The following is a 22,628-nucleotide window of genomic DNA, read 5'->3' on the forward strand; positions in this document are numbered from 1 at the left end:
ATCTGTGAAAATATTAAAGGCAGTGACAACTCTCTACAATGAGTTATAACTATACACAAAGTTAGTAAGAATACAAGGACTAGGCAACCTTAAAAAAAGCCATCAGATGCTTTAACGTATTTTGAAATAAGCTTTTAAACGTGTTTCCTGTGTCTTGTTTTTCTGCCAGGTAAATATAATGGCGGTAAAATGTTTTTGGAGATCAGAGGAAAGTAGGAATATCTGTAAAAGTTATTTACATAGTAGCATAGATTGGGGATTTAGTAATTACTGTACTTCTGCAGGAGTTAAACTTGTACTTTGGATGTTACACCGTTTATTAAGGCCGTGCTTTTCTGCTAGCAGTTCTCTGAGTTTTGATATTACCTGGAAATGTAGTACTTAAAATCAGTTTTTCAGACCCTTTCTTATTTTCTGCTGGGTGCATAGTCTTACTGAGCCTCGATTGTACAGAGTGAGGGTATTGTTTGAATCCTCACAGACTTGTAGGCCAGTGAAACTTTAGATGCTGAGAAATCCTAATTGCGCTGCTCTTTCATGTTGTTAAAGGTGTGAGAGTCCTCGTAGATGCCAGAGAGAAACTTCATATCCCATGGGGAGATCCTGCTAACCAGAGCAATGGAGATACGATGATGGCTTTTGATACCCGGTCGGTCACGGTGGTGCAAGGGATGGTGGAGACGGCAGTTTTTTTACAGTACCTCCCGGCCATAAGAGCTCTCTGGGCAGACAGCGGCATCCAGCACGCGTACGACAGGCGCAGAGAATTCCAGCTGGTAAGATTTGCTTTTTGGAGTTTTCAGCGGGGTGTGTGCCGTGTCTTATTCCTATTTCGCTTTTCAGTGAAACGGGAAAAATTGATTCCTGGGCGGCCTCCTTACGGGTTTTGAGCGGTGTGGGTGGCAGACTGGTACACTGGTGTTGCAGACGGATGCTTAGCTCCTTCCCCAATCTTGTTTTCCAAAACCAAGATTAATGTAGAGCTCCTGACATAATTGTCCTCATTTAATATGTGAGAAAGCTCAGCTGTAGAGTGCTTTTTATGTTCTGCCACAGGGCTAGGACCTGTCTAGTGTTTTTTATGTATGATTATTTTACCTTACGTATGATTATTTTTTACCTCGTGCTAACTGGTGCGTTAACTTTAAAAGTTAAAAATCTTAGTTCACCATAAAGGAAGACTTGATAGTAATGTGATTTTTAGGAAAAGGTATGCATGGGTTAATGAGAAGAATTCAAAAACCACTCCCTTCTCTATTCCAATTTGAGCAATCTAGCAAACATTCCCTCTATACTTCCTGTTTAATTTAGAATGTCTATGCTAATTCTCGTGTAATGAGATTTTTGTTATATGGAAGTTCTCGGCTGAAGATGGAGTATACAATTCAACAGTAGGGTTGGGAAGGAAAAGGGAATGTCCTGATTCTCGAGTTGGAGCTTTAACTGTTCGTGACAGCTAAAGTCCCTCGATTTCCATGCTAATGGTGTAAAAGGAAATGAAGACTTAAGTTAATTTGCTGTTTGTTTTGTAGGCCTCTGTAGTGAAATGCCAATGGCATAGGGTTTCTTAGGGGTGGGGTTGCAGGTTGAGAACCTTAAAATAGATTAAATCTGTTCCTGTAGGTCTCTTAAACCTAAGTGGCTTTGTGTTTTTATGTCTTAAAAATAACCTTTGTGTTAGCGTGAATCTGAACAATAGCTGATGATGCCTCCCGTTGAGCTATTATGAACGATTGTGTAATTGTAGGCTGTCTTAAAGAGGTTGTGTAAATACTCTTTATAAATATGTATTGCCCTAATCCTGGAGTGTCTTCCAGAGCCTGCTGAATGGCAGGTGCTCGAGTAGCCTATCGCCTGCCCGGCCTGGTACTGCACTGGCTAAATAGGTTCCTAGGGAGATCTGACGCTTGCATTTTGCATTTGGAGTGATCAGAAAGGGGTAACCGACCGCTCTGCTGCGTTCAAGATCCTCTTCTGGTGCAGATGTGACTTCTAGTGACGTAACTGCTGTGCTGGAGTGAGCCGTTTTAAAATCCGTTAAGTAAAATCGTTTCGTCTTTACTAGGCACGCTTGGTGACTTCAGGTTAAATAGCTCCCTTTTCCTTCGCTGCTGCTGCTGTCATCTTGAGTTTCTGACAAGTAGGTTCTTTCCATAACTGAACCATGTGCAGAGTTTCACTTTGAGTAGGAGCTGAAGAGGTTTTCTTCTGAATCTACTGAGGGGAAAGAAAAAGATTGCTATGTTTTTGGTAGCCCCTAAATCTGTATAGTATTATCTACTATATATATATGTCTTGGTTTAGGACAGAATTTAAAGTACTTCTTGAAGTGTTACGCATAGTTGAGTATTGTCCTAATACTAGATTTTGCAGATAGGTAACTGCTTTGTTTATACTTACATTGCTGTATTTCCTAAATCCTTTCAAAATCTCAGCCCAATGTATTTCTGCCAAGTTAGAAGCATGAGGAAAAAAGACAAAAAACAAAACAAAAAAAAAAGCTGAATGATGTCATTGTATTGAGTACAAGCAGCGTGATAAAGTGATGCCTGAGCGTCAAGTCTCAGTTTTGCCCCAGTAAGCTTAAACATGCGTTATGAGAGAGCTCCACGTGCAGAACGGAAGGACAAACTCCTGAAAGCAGTGCACGGTTTTGTCATAGCTGCTGGCAGACTTTTATAGAAACATGTTCAGAGTTCAGGTACACGTCGTGGTGTGGAGGGAAGACACCAATGATGGAGGAGGGAGTTATGGGTGTTCCCCGAGTCAGGAGGTAGGGTGGAGGAAACTGGAAGACACGCAGATCAGTTGTATTGAGAACTGACTCTTGAAATAAGGCTTAAAAGACTGAAAATGGCTGGTATTGGAATATGGGGAGTAAAAGACAAATACTGTTCTACGTCCAGTTCAACTGCATGCAGCAAAAAATGAAAGGAGAGAGATCAGCAATAGTATAATTATATGTTTAGGGGAGAGGGAAGAGTGTTGTTTAAAAAAAAAAAAAAAAAAGTCCAGTGCTGGGACCGAGCATGGTAGAAGAGAATTATTTGCCTGCATATACTCCAGACTGAGGGAGCTGAGCTTTTTTCCACTGGACTGAGTTTGACACTGCGCTGAAAACATGGTTCCTATTATGAGGACACAGGCAGGAATGCTGAGAAAATGCTGTTTACGATGGGAATAAGACAGTTTGGGGCAAAGGTAGAGGTGTGCAAATGAAGAACAGCGGTGATGGATAAGGAGTGAAACAAATTTACATGGAAATCCAGGAGAAAAGGAAGCAACAGTGCTGCTCTAGGAGCCATTTGCACTTGGAAGAGATAGGTAGTACAGAAAAAGAGAGGCCAGGATTAAAGTTTCTGCATTTATAAGCTAAAATTTGAAGGTGTTTGTGAGAGATCATGGAGCTGTTCTTGCTCCTGTTTCGTTTTAGTCCGTCTGCCATTCATAGTGCCAGACATGACTCTGGGAGCCTGAAGAAACAACGTAGGCTTTTTATAGCAGTGTGAGGGGGAAAAACAGAACGCGGTTAGATTTTAATGGAATTAGAAATCAGCATTTCCATGCCCAGTTCTTCCTCATTTTGGTAACCTCAGTGGTCATGCGAATAGAATATCATCTGGTTCCCTTGGTGACATAGGGGCCTGCTGGCCAGGCACAGCACTGTTTGAAAACTCATCAGTTCGCCCCGTGTGATGCTTTAAAACTGGAAAGAGCTAATGGCAGTTTATAGTGCAACATACACAACTTCAGTACTGCTCAGTTGGTCAGTATAACAATCCCTCAAACTTTGTTACAACCCAAAGCCATTGAGGTACCAACATGGGTACCTGCAGGTTATTTTGGATCCGTAGCTTAGGTTCTGCAGTTAAGCTTGGGATTTTGGGCATCCTCAAGCTTGCTCTTCATCTCCTGAAATTTTCTCCTATGGCCTTGCGTTGGATAGCAAACGTGGATTATTGATGGAGTTGGTCTGTATCACCCTAATGCTTTGTCATCCAATTAACGTTTTGGATTTCCCATTGCAAATTGATTTCCAATTAAAAAAAAAAATAAAAATCTCTTGAAGGGACTTGTATAACCATACCCATTAGCTTAATTCTGCAACATGCAGACCAGTGGTTAATTTCAGCACAAAACCCAGTCACTATTCCAGTTGGTCAGAAAGCCGATGAATGCTGGAGTGAAATTTGTGTCACTTTGTTTGGAGGAGGTGGGAAGCAGCATATTTATTCGTATGGATGAGGAAGAAAACAGAGGTGTGTTGTTTTTTGTTTCTTTTTAAACTGTAAAGGCTGTCTCAGGACCTACCTAGAGCTTTTTCCTGGCTGTTATGTTTATACTCAGGAGGTACTCAGACTTCTGTGGCTGCAAAGGTTTGCTGCTCTCATCGAGACTTGCTTTGAGGTGCTGGCAGCTGAGGAAGCGCCTTGCTCTGGCGCTGTGTGTCTGTACCACCGAGGACAGGGCCCCTGTGTGCTGCCTCTCACCTCAGTTCGCCATGAACCTGCAGGTCCTGAGGCTCGCTGCTAGAGTCACTAACAAAGAAGGATTTTGAAACCATCTCCGTGAGTCTTCTGCTTCTCTGAGACTGGAAAAGAGGGATGCAATCTTCAGATGCATACTGTACATGCCCTACTTGCAGATCACACCAATTTTTGTAAATGCTGTGACCCTTCAGTGCCAGGAGGCAGCGATGACACTCTGTTCTGACAGCATTTGCATAGAAGTGCAGCCACGGGTACAGCAAGGACGACTGGATGTGCGTTTGCTTCTGGGTCCTGTTTACTTTTGTGACATGTCTGCTAGTGCTTGATCAGATTATAGAAGACAGGAAAAGGCGTGTTCAGCTTGAAGTTCTGCTAGTTTTGCTGCAGCTTCTCTGTAGCATTTTCAGAGCGTTGTTTGTTTTACTGGAAGATAGTGTTTCGTCTTATTCTTTTGGGGCTTCTCTGCCTTCTGTCTCTGAGTATCGATGGGGCTGTTGTGTGTAAGAGATCATCAAATTTCTGTGAATTTTCATTTATGGAAAGAGTCCGCCCTCAAATAGCCACTGCAAAGCATTAGCAATATTTGCCATTCTTTCAGGTCCGTGGGCCACAGGTCTGTGCCTGGTTATAGCATAGTGGTGCTGAGAAGGCCGGTGGTTTGACAGCTGACTAGGCTGCCCCGAGTTGGCGTCTTACTCTTTCTCAAGTGTGGACGCACGTCTTAGGAAACCGTTGTGAGGTCAGTGCCCTCAGCAGCTCTGAAGTCACTGGTGTAGAACTTGGAAAAAGGCAGCGTGTGTTATCTGCACTTTGTCGGTGTCTTCTACATCATGCTTGTGACACAGAACTTCCAAAGCTTTTCAGCAGCTTGTGCCCTCTGGCATGTGTAAATATTCCTCCCAGTATTCATCCTCTGCAGCCTCCCCAGACCCCCAACCTGGGGGCAGAGATGTCTTTTGTTTGCTTTTCTCCCTTCAATTTCCCAGATCTCCTGAAGTGTATAGGTAGCTCTTCTATTTCGGATGTGCTTGAGTGCATAAACTGTCAGAAAGTTTCCTAGACTGATGTAAGAGTCTTCATTGCAGGCATGAGATCCACTCCCCCAGTGTTTCTGTAAACACATGCATTGACTTAATCATATAATTGAGAGTTACCGTATTTAAATAAAGCATAGTGATTACACTGAATGGTACTTAAATCTTAGTGGTGGGGGAAAAAAACACACCACAAACCTGCTTGCTGCTTTGTCGGTGTTGAAATATGAATTATTTTCCCCTTTTACCCTGGCCTGCCAAATGTCCCATCACAGGATGGCACGTGTACGGTGAGCTTTGCTCGTTAAAACCCCTGGAAGAGTTAGAGCTGCTTGCTGTCCTTTGGTCTTTCCTTACACATGAAATGGATTTACCAAAGATTGTTGCTATAACTGTGGAAAGAAAAATGTTTTACAAATTTCTACTTAAAAATGAGTCATTCAGATTCTCGGGAGAGGCTCGGAGTCTTTGCTGTTTTGCTGTTTTTCTTGCCCTGGTGACAAGATCATGCTGATTTGTATTAATAAGGCTCTTTATAGCGATTAACGCTTGAGTCAAACAATAAGGAGGCTTGAGCTTCCTTATTCTTGCTTTTTGGCCAGGAACATGTGTACTAGTGCTCTGGGTAATGGGGATTGGCTGTAAGATTTTAATTGAGCTCAATTACCTTCAAATGAGCTTTAACTTTTAATTTCACACAAATGCTAATTTTCTTCATCTTCCAAATTGGGATTAGGATTTCTGTCTGAACCTCTGAGTTGCTGTGCCTTGAACGGCTGCTGCTGGGGCTGCCGGCTTCCCTTCGTGCCGTTCTCCCTTCCCTGCCTGCGAAGTTTGCAGCAGCAAGGCTCTGAAGCACCTGGAGTGGTCTTGTAGTTCCAGCTGATTTGTGCTGCAGGCTGGTCTCGTTTTACTGATGAACATCTCCATCAGTTTTCTTTCCTGAACGCATAGGAAGTAGATTTGCTGGTGCCCACGGTAGGGGTTTTTTCACGTTTAAGAGTTATTTTGATATGGCCTTTGTCTCCACTTGCAAAGTGGTGACTGTGGTTGTTATGCTGCATGCTGCCAAGGCCTTTGGTGCAGAATGTGCAGCTACTCCAACTGTGTGCGTATATATACAAACAACATAAAAAATATTCTTAATCCAGAGTGATATCTGTACTTAAAACTGTATTTTTTTTTCAGTGAGGGCCCTCTTGGTATTAACATGTTATCCCGATACACACACATGAGACAGAAGCACGTTGAGTCAACTTCCAACCAACAATGCTAGCAACTTTCTGGGGGCTACTGTGCTACTTTTCTCAATTTAAACTCAATCCAGATACCTGCTTATGGGCAACAACTGCTTTTAAAATGCTGCCTTCCACAATAGTTTGAGAGCACAGTGCCGGGTTGTTACGCAAATTCAGGCTTGAACAGCCAAGGCAATATTGATCGTGTGCCTTAGTTTTCTAAAGATTTTGTTGCAGAAGAGTAGAAGGTGACGTTGTTCTTTCTGCAAAGCTCTGGATTTCTATAAATGAGCCTTGATTAAAAGCAACAGTAAAGGTAAAATGAAAGTGCTGTTCTGAACACGCTGTACGTGTCAGCAACCTCTAAAGAGTTCACAGGAAGAGACTTTCTCAGCCTTTCATGACTTGAATGGGTAAACCAGTTCTCAGCAACTTCTTTTAAATTGGTGCAAATGTGCTAGATGAGCTTCAGCTGCTCCTGCTGCCCAAAGGCTAATGTGAGACCTCGGTACAAACGCTGGTTCAGAGCCGATTTCCGTATTAACTAACCTGCAGTACACGACATGTTAGTACCTGTAGCACTGCATATTGCACCGTTTCACAAAACTTCAGTATAGCAATGGCTAGGACTTGTTCTTTGGCCACGTAGAAATGAATTACTAAACATAAGCCCGATCTACACTACAAAGTCCCAGTATCCATAGCTGTCAGCAAATCTGCATGCTGGCAAAACATGTGGGATGAGAGCAGCTGTGACGTTCCATCTATACAGGTGAAATTAATTTTGCACCTGAGGCAAAGAATAGAGCGATCTTTTTCATATGCAAAATGGGATCCTCTAGGATTAAGGTGCAGTGCCAGGGGCAGCGTTGATTTGTGCTGCTGTTCCCTAATTTGAGTTTACTGTAATGAGATTTCAGCCTTGGAGGCTGGTAAGTCTCCTCTCGCTGAGCACGTGATACTTGGGTTGCATTCGGGTGACTGGGCTGTCTGCGTTGACCTGAACTTCAGTTTGTGATGAGTGCTATCGAAATGCGTGCTGTTTGTGCCACAGCTCCTATGCAGAAGCAGCAAAATGGTAGGAAACTTTAGCTGGTGGTAGCTGAGGAAGTTGCTTAAGAAAATGTGAGAAAACGTAAAGTACAGCTGACCTGACTGCAAAAGAAAAGCAATAGAACAACGTTACTGGTGTAAGAAGTAAAATCCGTTCCATGTCACTCTGATTCTCCATACCAGCCTCGTGTCTGCTCACACTTTGGTTTTGAAGTATCCAAATTTACCACAAATTGTCTGAGAAGTTCAGATGGTGCAGGGCCTGTCAGAATGCTGAGCTGTAATCTTGACAGAGTACCAAGTGGTATCTTGTTCTGCTCTGGAATATGAAGCTTTTGTTTATAATATGTTAAGGATGAAGAAATTGGTCATAAAACACGACATTAGTTAACCCGAGAACCTCAAACATTAAATGTGCTCAGTCTAAATGGAATAATCCTGGTGAGCAAGAGCTTGGCCTTGTTCTCTACAACCAAAGTTGCTCTGTGGAACAAATTTAAGTGGTGAATAAAGAAGTTGAAGACTGTCAGCAGCTAAAGAAGGTCCTAAATAAGTTCTAATATGTTCTTATCAACAACGAGCATCGGGTAATATGACTGAAAGGTTATGGAATTTTAAATGCAGGAAACAACCTGATTTTTTTTTTTTTTTTTTTTTTTGCCATCACAATGCTTTTAGCCTGACAAATTTAACAATTTCAGAGAAGTAAAAATGTGGACCATAACAGGCAGTGAGCTGCCTTCTGCAGCACTTAATTCACTGTACCGTGCTGCATGCTTCTCTGTCAGGCATTCGTGCCTTAAATTTCTGCCTGGTACTTCAGAGTCTCTTCAGTTAAAGTAGCTAGAGTGTCGTGCACCTCCTCCTTGACTTATAACCAAGGCCACAAATCCTCTTTTTGGTGAGAGGTATGGGAAGGCACAATCATGTGAGTTTCTGTGTCTTTCTCCCACGTTTAATGATGCCAGAGAAATGATTCTAAAAAAACGCCTGCAGTCTCAGCAGGCTGCCTAGAGACGCGTGGTGGTGTTTGATCACCCACTGGTGACCGAACGGAGAGGATGCAGAAGCTGCAGGGAAGGAAGGAGCAGCGTGCTGCTGCCTTCTGCCAGCCAGAGGCCTGCCTCAAAACCCTGTGCAACAGTTGCACAGGGCCTTTAGTAGTTTAATTGCTAGTACAAAATCCTAAATTCTGCAAAATGTTCGCAGCCTCTTGGATATTGCTCCTGTTTAGGGAGTCTTCAGGACCTGGCTTTATTATTTTGAGTGCTTTGGATGCAACTTTGCTACTTCTTAAAGAAATTAATGTTCACGTAATGGTACTTGTAGGTCTTTCACAAGACATAGTAAATTTATCGCTGAATCTTATCAGATAGCTTGTAACAAGAGCTGGGATGTTTGTATGTTACAGATGCTTAATTCTGCTGGTGGAGCGCTGTTTGCAAACAGAAGTACCAGAACTTAATTGAAATGGATTCTGCTAATTGAGGCAGAGGAAGGAAATAGAAAGCATTTGGTCGCCTGGATTTCTCATGAGGCTGAAATAGAAACCAAATGTGTGTCGTAAAACTGAATCCTAGGGATACTTCAGTGTCTGCATCAGTGTCTAGTTTAGGGTTCTGCTTTTAAAACATTATGATTTAGTTTACAGAATATGCAATCAGATGCTTTTCAAGCATCTTAAAGTTCAACATGACCAGTTTTAGTGCTGATGCGTTTCCGCATGCCAAATATTTCTTGTGTTTTTTGGAGCCTTCACCAGTCCTGTCCAACTTGGAAGCGAGCAGAGCTCTCTCTCCGTGATGGATGGCAGATCTGCAGACTCACTCCTGCTTCAGCATTAGATGAAATGCACTTGGAGTTGCAAACACATGAAGTCATGGAGCCAGTGGGTCACTGCACTGAAAGAGGAGCAAATGTTTACAGTCTGGTTCCAGTCTGTGTTGTGTGCAAAACATCGAGTTTATATAGATGCTTCCTGGAGTGTAAATAGTAATTGGGAGGTGGCTGTTTCGTCTCGGTCAGTGCCTCTTTTCGGATGGCTTCTGCTAGGCCTGTGGGGGGGTGTTATGACCTGGGAGAGTTGTTTTGTCAATGAAATTTTGAAAATCTTTCACAAAGTATCGGTGTCTTTCCTAAAGGAAATTTTCTAGAAGAGGAGTTTGGATCTGTAAATAGGGAGGGAGTAAAAAGGTCTTTGAAGGAAGCAAGTGCACCTGATCGGGTGGATAGCGTGTCCTAATTCGTGTTCATGGATTGGTTTCTCTTCAGGTTCTGGCAAACGTAAGCATCTTTATTGCATGGTCTGGGTTTGCAGATGCCGTGTCCCAGCTGCCGTTTATTGCGTTTGTTCACCTGGCTCTGATCTCTGGAGGAGGCTGCAGCAGCCTTCTGTTTGCCTCACGTTCAGAATGCTCCTGAGCTGGTCCTGAGGCTCTGTGGGCTGCCGGTATAAATGCTGTGTGTGGCTGGGGTTTGCTGCTGGGCTGCACAAACAGCACATCGCTTGGTACAACCTAAAGCTACTCTGGTTTTTAGTATTTTCAGCTGCTAGTGGAATATGGCCTGCTCTGCTTTTTGAGCAATCTTTCAGAGTTAGCTGGAAATGTCACAGCTGAGTGCTGTACGTGGAAGCGACTGCAGTTCAGTAGGTTTTAGTGCAAAGTTGTCTCTGCTCTCGCCTAGAAGCTGTAGTGAGTGTTCGTACTTACTTGTAAGGGAACTTTATTAGGAAGCTGGCAATTAAATCCCTCCAGGAGCGAGGAGGGGTACCTAGCTAAGAAAAATGAAATTGGATTTTCTGCCTCATTGTAAGACAACTCAAAACTGCTGGGAGCAGCGCCAGGTTGGCGTTTTGTAAGTCATTGAAGCGCTTTGCAGGGCAGTGCGACACCAGATTTGGTGCAAGAAAAACAGTTTTGCCAGGGCCTTCTTCGAGCAGCTTGCTGTTGACTCAGGCGCACGTGGTTTGGTTGCCTCCCCTGCTCCACACGCAGCTGTTGGGGTTTGGCAGCAGGAGCAGCTCCGCGTGCCTGGGTGCCCAGCAGCCCGCAGGTGCTGCGGGGTGGCTGCAGTGCAGGCGCCCAGGTGGACGTGCTCCGTCTACCTCCGTTCGTTAACCACGTTTGGAGAATTGTGCTTTAATTGGATTGCCCGGTAAATAGGGGATAATAGATTAAAGGGATATTGTTGGGTTAAAAACCCTTCTTAAACTTTTTCACCTTTCGCTGTTAGTGCCATTACACAAGATAAAAATGTCAATCGTGAAATAACTACGTGAGACTCCTCCCTTGTTTGGTTCTTTTGGAGCTTCACACAGAGCCCCCTCCACCAAATTGCATCCAGCTGCTGTGAATCCAAACTCTGCTCTACTACCGAACGGTTTCTCAAATCACTACTTCTTGAATCAAGGCTTAAACCTTTCTTTTTTTGAGGACAGACACTCAGCCACGTGACTGAATGCAAGAGAGGTTTCACTTCTACGCTGCGTGATGCATTGCTGATTGCTCTGAAAAAAGGCAAACACAACTTGAGCTGCACATAGGAAGTGCTGAAAAGAGGAAATAGGATAGTGCTCTCAGCAGAGGTAGGATGAGCAGTGACGCATTTGTGACGTGCATTGGTGGAGAAAAGAATTGTTTTGTTGCCCCTATAAAAGCAAATGTAGTCTCTATCTGAAACTCTCCAGGTCAGTAGAAAAAAAGAATGCTGAGACTAATCCCAATACGCTTAAGTTTTATCTTGAAAATGGACAGATCAGAACTGAGCTGGCTGTTCTGCTGGTTGAACTGGAGAGAAAGAAGCTAGGAGACCCTAAAATGTCTGATCTTGACATAAGGTATCTGCATTATCCCCTTCTGAGGCTGCTGTTTCATTAATGCTTCCACTGGCAGCAGTGCAGGTTTCAAGCAGTTTGCCCTCCCTTCTTGGGGGGGATGAGTTCAGTGTAGATCAGTTGTTGGATCTGGTTGTACCACAAGGCTGCAATCCTGCTTTTGTGGGCATAAATGGGGGCTGCTTTGGGAAGGAGTGCCAGTTTGTGCTGGTTTTAACATAACTTGGTCCATAATTAACACTTAGAAAAAGGAAACATTTCAGGAAATGTTTTCTGTTAGCACATTTTCAAATATTTTGATCGAGGCCTGCAGTTTGGTAAGTAAATGTACTGCTGCTTATGCTGATGTGTTTCTCTCAGTATCTTAGCACCGTTATAACAAGGCTGTCTTACTGTATAAGCTTACTGTACATTCTGAAACACTGCTAAGAAAATTGTTCCCTAAACAGAGAGTGGTGTATCAAGTGTCAGAGCAGAGGAATGGCAACTGGGAAACAACTGGTTTCCCCCCAGCCACAGGAGATGCTGGGGGAGTTACTGAAATGTTAATGTAAAATAGGGAAAATACCTGTTTATTTATAATTCAGTTCCTTGAATAAATAACAGCCATGAAAGTGTAGAAGTTTCATCCTTTTCTGTTGACTGAGGCATGCTTGAAAGAGGAACCCTCGTTAGAAAGCACCGGGAGCAGTGAACAATTATTAAGTTGTAGGAACATGGGAGTTGAGAAGGAACCAGGATTATTTTAACTCTGAGGCTAGTGAAAGAAACTGAACAAATTTAATGCCTGGACATGAGACTGGGCTCAGCTTTTACTGCTCTAACAATCGATATAATTTTGGATGAGCTGAACATCTTAATTAGGGCTGGATGCATTCATGGCATGAGTGCACCGTCTCCATCATCTGCTGCTTTCATGCAGAGTTCTGAGTATCACTGGTTTTGGGGGAGAGGGCTGTGGTGCTCTTCAGTGCAGATTTCCTGGTGAGAGAGACCTCTCTTTGAGTAAACCATCTCCGTGAACTGTTTCTGGGCTTATTACGGGAATTTCTGAACACTGCTAAAACCTCAAATGCAGCACTATTGATCTGCAGTCAGACTTCTTCTGAGTCAGCAGGGTTTGGGGTGGGGCTCGAAAATAAAGGTTAGAGATCTTTTTTGTTGGATTTGTTGTTAAAGTCCTCAGTCTTTAAGTCTTCAATAGCAAAAACTGTACATAATGGGGTGTAGCTTTTAAGGATTATTAGGGTAAAATGAAGCATTTTAGTGCTCTGGGTCTTTCTACATTCTCTCCTCCTTCAGGCTGCTTTTCCACAGTTACAGGTGGTTTGCTTTCTATGCCAATTTAGGTATATCCATGGCAACTTAAAAACAGTGTAGTTACCTGGTCTTCCTCTAAACTAGGCTTTCTTTTTTTTTTTTTTTTTTTTTTAAAAAAAAAAAAAAGTGCTTTTTGTTGCTGTTATTTTGTTTGTAACAGGAGAGGAAATGTTGGTTGCTCTTTTCCCAGAAATTCAAATAAGGTCAAGAAGAGAAAATGATTGGTTTCTGTAATTCTATTCTAGTAACCAAGCTGTATCTCCTATTAGCATTAAATATCTGATTTACTCTTCCAAACACTTAAGTCTTGTCAACTTAGTGTGCTCTATTGAACTTGCAGCCAAACTGCAGTTTGATAAATCGTGTGTTTATTTAAAGCTTGCGATGACTAAATCTTTATTTGATGCTTTTCCTCTCCCTTCTTTAATTGATAGCTTTTGGGAAAAAAACGTAGTGTCTGTGTTCCCCCAGAGCAACTAGAATTCATGTAGCTATCTTAAGGTGTCATCAAATCATGTTTTGGTTGCTGACATGGGGTTTTCATGGAAACCAAATAAATTGGTGCCATTTCCGGGCTTTAAAAGCAGTGTTCATCTGCTGTACGTTTCACCTAGTTTTCCTCCCCTCCCCAAAATAGTTTGTGGTTACTGTCCAGAATGTCACCACTTAGTGCCTCAAGCAAAGTAATCTCTCTCTGTGCCATGTTTCGTTTATACAAGATTAAGAATCTGCTTTACTTCAGGAGACCACACGAGCACTTGTCCTGTTGGTAAATAACCACTGCTGTGGTCCTCTTCTTGCAGGAAGGTTGTGTTACCCACAACTCGGGCTCCTCAGACAGGCATGAGCAAGGCTGGTTGAAATGAACACAGTGGGAGGGGAAGCTGTAGTTCTAATGTCAAATACCTTGATAAGAGCATGATTTAGTTGTGCTTTCTTATAAATCACTTGTGTGTTCGTGATAAAACGACTTGGCTTGACTTCCCTCAGTAAGGATCATAAGACTCCAGGAGGCACACAAGCTGTTTTGATTCAAACCTTTCTGAAAATGGAATAGTTGACAGTTATGAATAAAGTTATTTAACAGTCAACTTCCTGTGGTTTACATGCATTTCTGAATCAGGAGGAGGCTGGAGGGTTGCAGCTGAAATATATATGCCTCGCCTGAACAAAAAAGGGCATCTTTTACCAGCAAAGCGATCGCTTCAAATCCAAGATTCTAATACGGCTTACTTAAATCCTGCACTGGAGGTAGGAGAGCACAGTTGTCTGACACGGGGAGATGTCTGAAGCTAGCAGAGGCCGGTTGTTTCTGCAGCACATGTTCAGGAAGATGGCTTTGTCACAGCGCTTGTCGTTTCAAGTTGCTGTACATCAACACGTGCACAAGAAGTGTGTTCAAGCCCACTACACGTGTGACTTTGCTGCTTGTGTTGGCGTCTTTGGGCCTGTGCTCGGAGCTCAGCGGGAGGAAACGAGCAGTGGACAAGTCAGAGGGGCTCGGTGCCGTGGTCCATGTAGCAGAACGGGTCGCTGGTAACCTTCAGCCACACCTCGGGAGTTTGCAGTTGAGAGCTGCTGACTGTAAAAATGACTTGAAAGGGCTCACCTGCATTAAAAAAATAAATTCACCTGGGGCTAATTTAAGACCTTCCCATAATGTGAGTAGCACCATCTATATGATGTAATGTGTTCTGTGAACGTGTTCGTGGCCCTAAATTTCAGGGGCTGTGCTCTAACAGTTGCCTGAAGTCCTGTGTTTAGCTTGGACGAGAAGCTGGGTACCAGAGAGCAGCTGGTCCCTACCTCATGTTTATATCAGGTATCAAATCAGCACGTGGTTTTTTGTTGTTTTTTTTTTTCCCCCCTTCACTCCTAATTCTCACAGGTACTTTCTGATACATTTTTTGACCCCTAAAATAGAATTAAAGATGCATTATTTCTGGCTTTGTGACCTGTTAAGGACTTCTGTGTAGAAAGAGGCTCCCGAAGTGAGCTGGCTGCATCGCCATGCCTTAACTAGATTTTTAAATTGGAGTTTGGTGCTTTGTGCTTACAGGAGGTGGGTTTAAAGACAACAGTTATGTACTGGAAAACCCAACTTCTTCAACGGAGAGAGACCTTGCAGTTCTCAAGCTGTTAGTTTTGTTTTTGGGTGGCTCCCCTGTCTCGCGGCTGGGAACGCTGGAGCACCGAGCTGCTGCTGCGGCGGCCACGTGGCAGGGGTAGGACGTGGTCAGCCGCATGGGAGCTACTGGGGCAGAGCGGGGAAACCCGGCTGCTTTTTTTCGAGTCCTGTCAGGTAAAGCAGCTTGCTTACAGTTTGTCTGAAGGGAAATTCTAGAACGTGCCAGGTGGACGTTGAAGCCAACTGCCTAAATACAGCCCATGTCATCAATTCACCGTGCGAGACCTCGTCCTCTATCTAGTATCAGGACAGTCAAACACCGAAACTGTCTTTGGACCTGCTGTCATACGAGACTGCAAATGGATCATCATCTTACTCAGCTTTAATTGCTGGTAGTAAATCTTTGCTTGGTTTTCTTTTTTTTTTTTTCCTGTGGGTTTCTCTTAATCATTACATAAAACATACAGCTCTCCAACCTCTGCAAAGCTATCTAAAGCCTTGCTTGGTTGCTTTATAGTGCTGCCTTTTTAAAGCTTATTGAAGATGTGTCAAAACCCTTCAGTATTGCAGTAGTGCTCTCTGATAACAATCTGTTAATCGTGGCAGTTTGTCTGTTCAGGAGTGTCAGTGGTTAGCAGCGTTTGGCCTGCAATGTGAAAATGTCCAGGTCAGGGAAAAAATTACCTCAAGTCAAGCCCCTGGCTTGCAGCTGTATGACATGGGGAGTGTCTGGGATAGAGGGAAGAACAGAAGATAAATTTGAAGGTCTTTTGAGTTCCTGATCACATGCAAATTGATAAAAGCCAATGACTGAACAGCTTTTATCCTCAAGGATAATACAGGTCCAGTTTGCTGCTGATGTGGAGGAGGGAAATTGGTCTGCTGCTGCTGCTCTAACCTCACTGTGCTTGCAGCTGGTGGCTTTTATAGCTCAGTCTCCTGAGTTTCACACCAGCCACCATGATATTTATCTGCTGTTGACTTTGACCCATGACAGCCTAAGAGCTGGAGCAGTCTTCTCAGCATGTTTTCTCCCCAGTTACTTCACTGATGTTGGATGTGTGCCCCTAGAGCACTACCATTGCTACAGGACAATGTATTTTGTGTGTTTTCTGGAAATCCCTTCTTTTGGGAAGCTGCTTCTGTTGCTTTGTGACCTTTCCAGGCAGTGGCTCACTTGCATGCTTGCTCCAAGCCCTGGGATTCACAGGAGAGGTAGCAAGTTGTGCATTCCAGCACTGTGGAGTTAATGCTTCTTCAGGGAGTTAGCATTGCTGTAAGTAGCATGCAAAAAGAGCTAGGATTAAAATATGTGTATGCACACACACAGCCCTACAGCCTCTGAGGCCCAGGTATTCTAGAATGAATGCCTCCACTTAACGAGTCTGAAATCTGGCCAATTCGTACTTACTCATGTGGGGGAGGAGGGTTCTCGGCTCCGACTAGAACCTAAACAAGAAATTAAATCTGACCTTAACTTTTATTTTGCCTTAACATTCACCTGAAGACGGTGGTTTTAGTACTTGGAAGGCCTGAATTCTGACCCTGCTACTCCTGTTAAGGAAGCTCTAAGCAGAAGTACTCGTGATAGATTTGTGCATCAAGCTTGTGTTTTTGTTGCCTGTGGAACAGGAAAGCGCTTCCACCTACGCTTTCTTTACAGGACTGAGACCAGAACTGATTTCTGAAGTGCTGGAAAAGATGTAGGTATAAAGTGCTCAGTGCAGTCATGGCAAGTGATTGCTGCTGTGCCCCAGCAGTCTGGCCTGTGTTACCACTGCAGCTCATCACTGTAGAGAGAATCGGTCATGTAAGTCAGAATGGAAAGTAGAATAAAGTAGTAGATAGCTGATGGACTCTGTTCCTGCAGGTGTGTCGAGCACAAGGCACATTTCAGCCTTGTCTAGATAAAGGTTGGTGTTCAGAGTGCACGGTAAAGGTGCAGTAGCTGCCTGCACGAAGTGACTCTTGAATCACCTGCAAACCTTGCAAAGGGGCATGGCTCAGGTGTGTGCCAGAACCCTTCTTGTGCTGTTACTTTACCCTAGCCTGGCACTGCTACGTAGATGACAGACTAATACTGAGATTCGATAGTCTTCCTAGATAAATCTGGCAAGTTCAAGTGAGGGGAAAGTCATGACTGAGGTGTGACTGCTGTCCTAGTTCACTTGTCTGGCTTGGGGGTAGCTGCCCTGGTGTTGGATACGTGGTGGGTTTGTAGAATTCCTGCTCTGCGTCCACAGAGTGCGAGCACAGATGGTTCGCTTTGAGTATTAATAACAAGCAAGCGACGTTACAGCTTGGTTAGCAAGAGCTTTCAAAAGGAATCACGTTTCTGCTTCTGTCATGAAGCTGAGAATCCTAAGAAGGTGGTACTTTACTTTGCGATGATCTTAATTGGTGTGTTTTGCCTGTTGTAATTGAACTCAGGTCCAGCAGCATCCCTGTAAGGGTTCTTCCTTAATGTCAGCACCCTAACAGAGGCCTGGAGGGCTGACTACAGTCAGGGTTACAAACACAAGCTTTAGTTGTGCATTTCTGGAGGCATTAAGAACCGACCTTACTACGTGCAAGGTCAATGATGGCTTGATTTGGAAGGTAGGCTGTGTGGTAGGTTTGTTAACACGCAGTATTGCTGCGTGGAGGGAGCTCTGATTGCTAATCCCAAGGAAGGGGTTCTTGTCCTACTTGGTTTTTGACGTGAAAGTTCACCAAAATGCTTCAACTGCTGTGGTTTCTCTTCTGCCCATCGTCTGTTGTGTGCAGGGGGAGTACCTGTATGAATGGGACCTTAAGGCAATGCAGTTATAAATTAACTTATCTCCCATGATTAATCCTTGCCTCTGAGTGCCTGTATGTGCAGACTCTTCAAAGGGCTGGAAGAATTGAATGAGTCTTTTCATAATGAAGGCGTGGTTGCTTCTTTGGTAGTCCCTATGAATAACACAGTAGGATTTACCTAGCGATTCTAAACTTGGAAAGAATTTAACTACCATCACTGTGGCAGCCTATGCTTTATAAAGCTTAAATATTAACTGGCCTCAAATAACTTCAATTGTGCACTTAGGATTGCTTTTTAAGAGAAAAAAAAAAAAAAGTATTTAAAGCTTCCAGCAGTTTAGATTCAGGTGAATTAACAGGACTTCAGAATATAAACCACTAGAATCAAGTGTTCTGCTTACTAACTAACCTTTCGCTTTGTTTTCTAGGGGGAATCTGTAAAATACTTTTTGGACAATTTGGATAAACTTGGAGAACAAGTAAGTTTGTGTTTTTTTTCCATTTGTGAGTTTTAATTGGTCTTTAATCTCTGGATTTTAAGTAGATGAAATGTAATTTTGTGTCTACTCCAGTAACTTTAGCTGACTTTGCCTGTCCCATTATCTCAGCAGATCATCAGTGATGCGTCAGAAACACAGGGCGTTGTGAGGGCCAAGTGTCTTTGGCAATAGAATTTCTATGGAAATTGAACAAAAAGCAAGTTACAGATGTTTGTCCAGTCAGAGAATTGTTAAAGTGGCATTGCAGCATGCATTGATATCCAAAAATGGTTGTTGTTTTATTTTTGAATACCCACTTGTAAACACGAAGCTAAATCAGCATACAAATCGGGGTACCTTTCTGTAGTTAGAGTCAACAGATTTCCTATGGAATAAAATGTTTTTTCTCTGGGGAAAAAGCCGAAACTTCTGTAGAATACTTTTAGATAAAGTGCTGGTTACTGCTTCAATGATGAAGCTGTGTGCCAATAGTCATTAGTCTTGTATTGCAGAAACAGCATGTGAAAAATTGCCTTTAAAAGGGGATGGCAGCTTGAACTCCATGGGGAGGTGGTTTCTCCATGGTCATTTCCAGCTGATGGGTAACAAATAATGAAGGGATCCAAACCACTTCAAATAAGTAAAATTAAGCATGATGTAACAGGATTCTTTTTCTCTTCAGCAGATAAATAAATTTTGAGCCAGCCAGTTCAAAGCAGACAAGCAGTATTTTTTCTAAATAGAGCACTGGTGATCATCTTATTGAGTCCATGCTCTTCCCAGGTATCTTGCTTGAACTCCAGCACTCTTTGAATTTTTATTGGTCTTGAGTTACAAGAGAATATAAAAACTGCATTCACTTTTAACATACTACTTAAATTACCATTACTGGTGGGTTTCTCATAGCCTCTGAATCCAACGCCACTCTAATTTCAAAGATTTTTTTCCCCGCATATTTGTGCACACTTGGGTGTGGATCTTTGCAGCTTCTCATTCAGAGAAGAATCCTGTACTAGAAACTTTGATCTGTCCTTTGATTAAAGCATAAAACTAGAGGTCAGTAGTTTGAAGGACAAAAAATCTATGTAGGTATGTGTGCACACAAATTGTAGCTCTGATACTGTTGTGGGAGTGCTGAGCTCTGAATTACAGCATTCCCAATTTAAAGTTAGACCAAATGCTACTGAGACACAAAGGATTCTTCAAGATCTGATTCAAAAATGTTAGGTCTTTGTGGAAAAAGCGCTAGCTACGTTTTGTTACTGAGAGTGAAAGATTTGATAGCTTCTTCTGGTTTGTTCTTATCTATATGCAAGATTTGTCTAATGATTGTTTCTTCAAACTGTATTAATGTAAGTATTTTACTGTTCTTATCTGATAAGCGGATACAACTAGGCTGGCCTGCAACTAAATTGCTTATAAACAGAGAGACCTCCAATTCATGCGCCTCTTGCCAAAAAGGAGCTCCCGTGCCTCATGCCAAAAAGGGAGCTGCTGATAAGAGCACATAGGGAAAAGAACTCACTGTTCAGATCTAATCAGCTCAGCAGAGTAAGAGTGGCTGGGGTCGGCTGGATTCCTTGCAACTCCTTGTGAGTTCCGCTGCCAGGGCAGGCTACACTTACTCAAAGTATCTCATAACAAGACATCGGTTTCCATGGTGTGGCTGGATCTTACTCATACCTTAAATGCCAATTTTAACTGGGCAAACAGTGATGTGATAGCTGAAATAGCTACCCGATAACCAAAAGTTCTCCTTTTGAAGAAAGCAGACCATAGTGAATTTGAGGAGGACAACAATTTGGGAAGAAAGTGAAAGGTAGAAAAGAAGCTGAAGTCACTTTTAGGGGTCAGTGTCAGTCTGAATCCCTGGGAAGAGCTGATGCTTGTGGACAAGCTGAGCTGCACAGAAAGGAGGAAAAAAGGTGACAAAACAGTCAACATAAGTGGGAAAAGTATAGAAAAGTAGAGAGGATTGAGATGCTTGCAGGACAAGTACAAATTAACATTGGAGAGACACTGAAAGGACATGGAAAATAATCCTAGGTGCTGGCCCAGGACTTACCTAGTGCTGCAGGCTTCAGACACAGAGCATGGGATCAGCAGTGAGCAAAGGGCTGTATCTGAACTGCTGTAGGAGCAAGCTGCTAGTATCCAAAGGATCTCTGCACGAGGGAGTAAAGAACAGGATCATCATTCAAAAAGAGCATTAAAGGGCTGGGAGATCTCTTTTGGAGCTGTTGTTTTTAGCCTCCAGTAGCCAAATGATGTCTCTACACCAAGCACTTGACTTCCAGTGCACTCATTTGCAGCCTGTTACATCAGAGTAGCCAATTATCAAGGATAAAACGTGGTAGGTTTTCTTCTGTGCATGTAGAAGTTGAAAGCACTTGAAAATGTTTTAGTTGTGGTTGCAAGTGTAGAAGGAATTTTAAATGAATAATGATGCTCAAGAGGGAATTTGTCAGGAATTCTGGGATAAGCTTTTTTTCTTGAAAGCTTTACTGAATAAATGGCCAGGGCTGGCTCCCAGAAGAGTCTGCTTTGTCCTCGTTCCAGTAGTGAAGACTATGTATATGGCTCTTCCTATTTGATTTTATTCATTTATTTACTTTAAGGATAGCAGTCACTCCTGAACTTCCCTAAGGCTTTCTGGTTTTGTTCTGAGACCTTGTGACCGACTTCCTGAATAAAAAATACATGTTTGTAAGATGGAAATAAGCGTTGAACCTGCAACATTTCTCTTCCCAAAGTGTTTACAGTCAACTTTACTCAAAATATCCTTCCAAGCACCCAGTGCCATTTGATAGTCATTGCTCTGTTTAGTCACAGGAGGGCTGAGGTTGGAACGGACCTCTGGAGATCAACCAGTCCAGCCCCCTGCCAAGCAGGGTCACTAGAGCACATTGCACAAGATATTCCTCTGGTAGCCCACAGGATTCCTCTTGTTGGTCTCCCTCCCTAACAGTTTTTGGTTGCAAAGACCCAAAATAAACCTAACAAATATCAAAAATCTCACTACCCTTTATATTTGCTTCTTTTTTTTGTCAGAAGAGGATGGAAGTATGTCTGGTGCTCATTTTGAGGAGAAGTTGGTGCTGCTTTACAGTTGAACTGCCTATAGATTTGGGTGGTGCAGGCTCGAGATGTGTATTAGATGGACAGCAAAAAGTGCAGGGTGGGGAGCCTGAGCTTCGGAGAACTGCTCTGTGATTGCAAGCCGTGATAAAAATACGGGGCTTAGTCCTGGGCAGCTCCAAATAAAGACTCAGGAGTTCAAACAAAACAGCCCAGCTAGTTTCACTTTCGAGCTTACATAGTAAAGGAACTTGATCCTTGAATTTTTGGAGCATTACACTTCCCTTATGATATTTAAGTTGCTTTCTTAAGGCTGTGGGTCACATTTTTCGAGCTCCCTTAAATTTGGAATACTGGTATTCAAATTACCGTGTAGTTTGCCTCCTGCCCCCAGCTCCCAGGTTAGTAGTTGAATCAGCCTTTGTGGGCTATTGCCTTACACATCATAAAAGCTTCAGGCTTGGTAGCTGGCAGTGCCAAAGGAAGGCCACAGATCATTCACTAAGAAGAGAGTAAAGATCCGGCTCCGAAACCCAAATCACTCCCTCTGAAGCTATGAGAAATGCTGGAAAAATGTAAGGAAGAGTTTCAGTAAGAAGGGAACAAGAAAGCTGTAGGCTTCGGCACCAACCAGCTGTTATAGGTGCACTTGTTAAATAGCACAAGGCTTGGGCCATATGGAAGAATGTAATTCTTAGAGTGAAGAAATCCCCAGGATGAGTCTTGATTTTTTCATGCCATCAAAAGCTGACTAATAAGAATTTGGCTTTTCGTAAGCATCTGCTGACAATGATTGTGTAAAAACTGCAGGAACTCGAACAGCCCCTGCTTAAACAGCTCTTTTTTTGAGGCAGCTGTGCAGTATGCAGGAGAACATGGGGCAAATTGAGTGCCCACAGTTAAAATAGGATAATACCACGGGTATTGGTTTGAGAAACCTGTGTGAGACCCCATTTGCTGCATTCTGGTGTTGGTGCCAAGCTTGTCCCCCAGATTTATGGGAAGATGAATGAAGCAGAAAGAATCCAGAATGAGGGGAACTGGCGCAAGGAGCTGCTGGGACACCTTTCAGGGTTGTTCAGGGATGCTTGTCATGTGGCGAATGGAAAGCTTCAGTTCTCTGCGGGTAGCAAATGTTAGATTTAACATGGGGTGGGTTTCCTGCTTTAGACTCTAGATCTTTACAAAATGC

The 22,628-nt window shown here is 43.1% G+C and overlaps 1 protein-coding gene across 1 annotated transcript in view; it reads left to right on the forward strand.

Moving 5' to 3' along the window:
• GNA13 (G protein subunit alpha 13) overlaps nucleotides 1–22,628 on the forward strand; it is a 29,159-nt gene that overhangs the window by 1,445 nt on the left and 5,086 nt on the right. Inside the window, exons 2-3 of the mRNA XM_032199984.1 lie at nucleotides 550–776; nucleotides 18,308–18,358. Of these exons, the coding sequence (XP_032055875.1) occupies nucleotides 550–776; nucleotides 18,308–18,358 (278 nt within the window). The remainder of the gene's footprint in view (nucleotides 1–549; nucleotides 777–18,307; nucleotides 18,359–22,628) is intronic.

Source organism: Aythya fuligula, chromosome 18, assembly GCF_009819795.1.
Source record: "Aythya fuligula isolate bAytFul2 chromosome 18, bAytFul2.pri, whole genome shotgun sequence".
Classification (NCBI taxonomy): Eukaryota; Metazoa; Chordata; class Aves; order Anseriformes; family Anatidae; genus Aythya; species Aythya fuligula.